The sequence below is a fragment of the Carassius carassius genome, chromosome 42 (assembly GCF_963082965.1).
Source record: "Carassius carassius chromosome 42, fCarCar2.1, whole genome shotgun sequence".
In the NCBI taxonomy this organism is placed as follows: Eukaryota; Metazoa; Chordata; class Actinopteri; order Cypriniformes; family Cyprinidae; genus Carassius; species Carassius carassius.
Genome location: NC_081796.1, coordinates 25,244,994 through 25,249,993, shown reverse-complemented (window position 1 = coordinate 25,249,993; position 5,000 = coordinate 25,244,994). Strand labels below are relative to the sequence as shown.

At 36.1% G+C, this 5,000-nt stretch overlaps 1 protein-coding gene across 1 annotated transcript in view; it reads right to left on the bottom strand.

The window, feature by feature from the left end:
* Positions 1–2,448: 2,448 nt before the first annotated feature.
* Positions 2,449–5,000, bottom strand: part of LOC132124416 (uncharacterized) — a 6,058-nt gene continuing 3,506 nt past the window's right edge. Inside the window, exons 4-6 of the mRNA XM_059535411.1 lie at positions 4,638–4,971; positions 3,580–3,819; positions 2,449–3,000 (exon numbers count right to left, since the gene is read on the bottom strand). Of these exons, the coding sequence (XP_059391394.1) occupies positions 2,468–3,000; positions 3,580–3,819; positions 4,638–4,971 (1,107 nt within the window). The 3' untranslated portion in view covers positions 2,449–2,467. The remainder of the gene's footprint in view (positions 3,001–3,579; positions 3,820–4,637; positions 4,972–5,000) is intronic.

The window sequence follows — 5,000 nt, the reverse complement described above, 5'->3', positions numbered from 1 at the left end:
TAACAACATATTTAACAAAAACATATAGCCCAGTCTATGATTAAAATTCATACTTTGATGAAAAAAAAAGCTATCGATAAGAGATAAACCTTTACAGCATGTGACTTCAACACATGCAGCAACAGACAGTCGATCAAAAAACTGAATAAAAGAGATGTTTACAATATACAATTGTGAAACAGTTTTCTAACTGTTTTCTCTAAACACAATGGAATTGTAATTGTGACCATATGCAGGGCCGGATTAAGATCAAATTGCCTTATGTTGCAGCGCAAAAAAGGGCCTATTTGTCTTTTCTCTGCATTGGTGCATTCGACACTCACCGTACATGCGCACTCAGACCGACCAAGAAGCGACGCAAACACCAGCCTTTATTGACTGACTGTATTTTATTCTGATAACAAACAAGCTTTATTTTCAAGGTAGCAATGCTTAACTGTGTGCGCATGCTGCCCTGTGGAATCACTTGAGTTATTTATGACTCCTTTTAGTCATAAAGATAATCCGAATTGTAAAAGGTTTGCCTTTATTTGTGTAGGCTACATTCACAAAAAACCCAAAACAAATCCTTGTTCTTTTGTAAAATAAGCCTAAAGAAAAATATTATGCCGCTCTTCTCCCTCTAGATTCATTTCGCGCAGCACAAAAATGAACCGAACCTCGGATACTCGTTTTCATTTTCTTAATCATGAAACATGATCTTTACTTAATATCCTAATTATTATTTGGCATTAAAGAAAAGTCGATAATTTTGACCCATCCAGTGTATTTATGACTATTGCTACAAATACACCCCAGAGACTTAAGACTTTTTTTTTCTTTCTTTTTTTTGGTTTCATGGTCCAGGGTCACATATTTTAAAGCTTTAATTATACTGTACATCTGCATTTGACTTTACTCCAGATTTCTTTCTGCTTCACCTCTGTTTTCTAAAAAGCCAGATATACATGCCATTTACAAAAATCAGTGCATGTCAATTTATTTAATAAATGTGAGGAGAATTAGTGAAGGTTCAAGGTGGTCCACTGTATGTGGGCCATCAGTATTTAACCATCTTACAAGAAAAAATGAAAATGTATTCTCAGCTGGCCCTCTGCTAAATCTGATAATGTTTGTATATTTTCAGCAAATGTCATTGTTTTTGTGTTTTAGATTTTACTGAATGAGAGAAAATAAGAATTGTAACTCTCTTTTTTTTCCAAAATCAATCAATCAACCATAAAAAAAAAAAATAAAAAAACATTGAGTCTGTATCAGATTACAAGAGACCAAGGCTTCATTTATAATCAGTTTATTTTGACACTCCGGATTACACTAGTATTTTTATGAGGAACAGAAATAAAACATGTAATGACAAACCAGTGTGTGTAACCAGGAAACTAAATCAATCCTGCGTGAGCTCTTGTGGTTAACCTCAACACAACTGGGTTTGATGATGGACACCAATGTTGCCCTTTAGAAAGACTGAACTACTGTTGCATTGCAGTATAAATGTAATATTGCATATTGCATTCAGTTTTACAGCTGTGCTCTATTTGATATACAACCTCGAATAATAAAGCTGAAAATGCTTCATAAAAACAACATACAAAACAACAATGTGCATGAACTAAAATTGCAATCTGAAAATAAACATGATGAAACATTGAAAAAGTGCAAACAGGCAGTGCAAATTCATTTACTGATGAATATGAGTGACAGAAGCTGAGAAATATTACTTATCTATAAGAGATAGCATAATCTGAATAACTATAAATTCACAGATATTCACAATTGATTGTGCAATTCTGTGCAAATGCAGTTGCAAATGTTAAACTACTGTATATGCTGAGTATGCTTGATGCTTATTTATGTGTGAAATATATGTGCTTTAAATCCTTCTGTGCTATTGCGTTAAACAAAAAAAAAAAAAAAAAAAAAGAAAATAAATTCTCATCTTTGTCCTATATATAGAACTATGTATCTGAATTCTCATAAATGTGTGAATCTGTTTATGGTATAACTGTAATCTTATTTACTACTTTATTCGTGCAAACTAAGACTAATATATATATATTTTAATCACTTTAAAGTTAAAGTTTGTTAGCCTGTTTCTTCACCAATAATTTTATGGAAATGCTTCAGTGTGAAATTGGAGTAGTTGGGGGGGGGGGGGGGGGGGTTGTGTCCTTCAGGAATTGATGTAACGGTCTAAAGTGCTGTTTCTGATCAAAATAGATCGGGATCTGAATGCGAGCTGCAGTGGATTATCTGCATCTCCTGAAACTCACTTTTGAATTCACAATTTTGAAGTAGTTGCAGGTTAAAATATCAAGATCATATGTGTATGCATGTGTGTGTGTGCATGTGTTTATGCATGTGAAAATTATTTCTTTTTTTTGGGTGGAGTACCAAGTATGCCCTTAATGCATTATATTTAATACATTAACGTGAGAATGCAGGCATCGCCATTGACTATTGTGTTAATTCATTCTTTCTCTTTTTCCATTTGTTTCTTCACTTCTTCATATGGATTTTCCTCCACTGTCACGGCCTCATAATCTTTGTTTTTCTGAGGAAGTTGCTCGTACCCTCCCTCGGCTGCTCCTTCTGGTTTTTTCGAGTCATCTGTACTCAGTGTTTGGTACACTTCGGCTTTGACGTTCTTAAGAGCCTCGTACCCACCTTGAGCTTCACCCTGACCTTCTCCAGGTCCTAGTGTGTGGTACACCCCGTCCTCCTGCTTCTTTTGTAGGGCTTCATATCCCCCCTCGGCCTCGTCTTTGCCCTGCTCCTTGGCCGTGCTCTCGCCCAGCGTGTGATAAACCGCCTGATCCTTGTCCTTGAGTTGGATTTGCTCATATTCTCCACCTGTCTTCTTGTCTTTATCCCGTTTGGTTGCCTGGACTTCGCTTCCTCCACTTCTGCGCTTCAGTGCGATCAGCAAGACGATCAACAGCCCGAGAACAATCAGAATCACCGCTATCATGATGGGCATCACGTTCAGAGTCTGTAGTGGGGCTGAGAGAAAGAGAGAAGATGCAAATTCATTTCAAAAATAAAAATGAGAAGTCGTATGCGTGCACAGTCGCCAAGTGAGAAAATAAAATGACTAGTGCATTTACACATTGCTACACTCGACATGAATGTGCATGGAAAATGTTCGTCATGTGCTTGTGTTTTGGCATGAAACTTTTGGGTGTCAAAGACACTTTGAGAAGCACTTCTTCTGCTGATAACCAAAAAAACACTCATTACTCATCTTACCAAAGCATACAAACATTGTGTTTATGCCAGGGTTGTTATTGTTAAATTAAAACTAAAACCATAATAAAGGCATTTTTGTTGCTTAATATAAAATTAAAATATTTTATTTAAATTATTTGCCAAGTAATTTGAAACTTCTACTTTTTTAATAGAAAAGTTGAGGAACAGAAAAAACTGCTATATACTGTAGACATAAAAAAAACCTAATCAATTTCAAAACAAAAATACGAAAACCTTAACTAAAATGAAAATGGTAATAAAATGAAAATCATAAAAAAAACACTCACTTATGAACATGGAGTCTAAAAATCATTTATATGTGTTTATGAGTACCTTTGTAGCTGTAACTATCGCTGAAACGGGAGAAACCATTCCCGCAGTCGAGCCGGCAGCTGTACAGTCCTTCTTCCTCAGGAGTAATAGACATGTCACTTTCAGGTAGTCTTTTATGTGACTGTTGGTCATTAAAGAGTGTGTGATTCCAGCGGTAGGACGTGTAGGTTTTAGGACAGCGAGGACAGGAACACTGCAGACTCTGTGCAGACTCTGAAATAACTGCAGCAGCAGGCCCATCTGTAAAACACAGACAAAACTGTACTGTGGTGCACTGAGGATTTCAGATGAATAAAGTTTGCATATAAAATGGTATTTGCATAGTACCTTTGTTTTCTTACTGGGTTGTAAATGGTCCAAATTAAGCAGAAAAAAACCACTAATTATTACCCCCCCCCCCCATTAATCAAAGGAATAAACTAAGAAAGCTTGTGGTTTTACCATGTGTAAATGGGTGATTTTTAGGCACAATGCAAATTTAATGAAAATTACAAATGATTCTATTTATTACACAATTACAATCGGATGTTTTTGTGAACATGGGTTAAATTACTAGTGGACAACCTCATTAGACCAGGTGCAAAAATGCAACCGTACTGACAGATTTACTGAGTACTTTGTATTTTGTTAGGCCAAATAAAATTGTTGAGTGATCCATTCTGGCTTCTAAGTAATTAGTTCTGACGCTTTGATTAAAAAGTCAGTTTCTCATATGGTATACTTGCTTGTTTTTGCATGCAGCCAGTGAAAACACAGAAATATGCGACGAGTTATTTACATATAATATATAATATACTTTTAATTTTTAGCTTACAGTACAACTGGTATGATATACATGTGTATACATAAGCATTACACAAATGTGTAATGTTATAATATATATTATATCAGTTTGTACTGCAAAATGAAAAGTGTGTGTATACTTGTGTTTAGTGCTCGAATAAATTGTCATATATTTATGTATTGATAGTAATGTCCAAAAATACTGTTTGTACATGCAGTATTAGTGGTTCTGTATAAATGAAAGGATGATGTAATACGGGTTTTGTTATGTTTACCTATAACTTTTATCTCCTGGGCATCAGAATCTCCTTCCTTCCTAGCAGCTCCTGCACTGATGCGTGTGTACCTGTAGGTGGCGTGGCAGCTGTACTTGCCGTTATTATCTTGTGTGGCGTTGGTGATGGTGTATGTGCCTTCAGATGAGCTGATGACTTGTGTTTTATCCTTATAGAAGACAGCATTTTCCAGTTTCGGTCCACCCCAGACTACACACCTGAGAGCCACAGACTCCCCCTGCAGGACAGGAACGGCCGGAGGAACCAACATCACCAGGAGCTCTGAGAAACACACCAAACACTGGTCAGACTGAACATCCTGCACATCTACTGTTTCATTTAAGTATCCCATCAAATTATGAT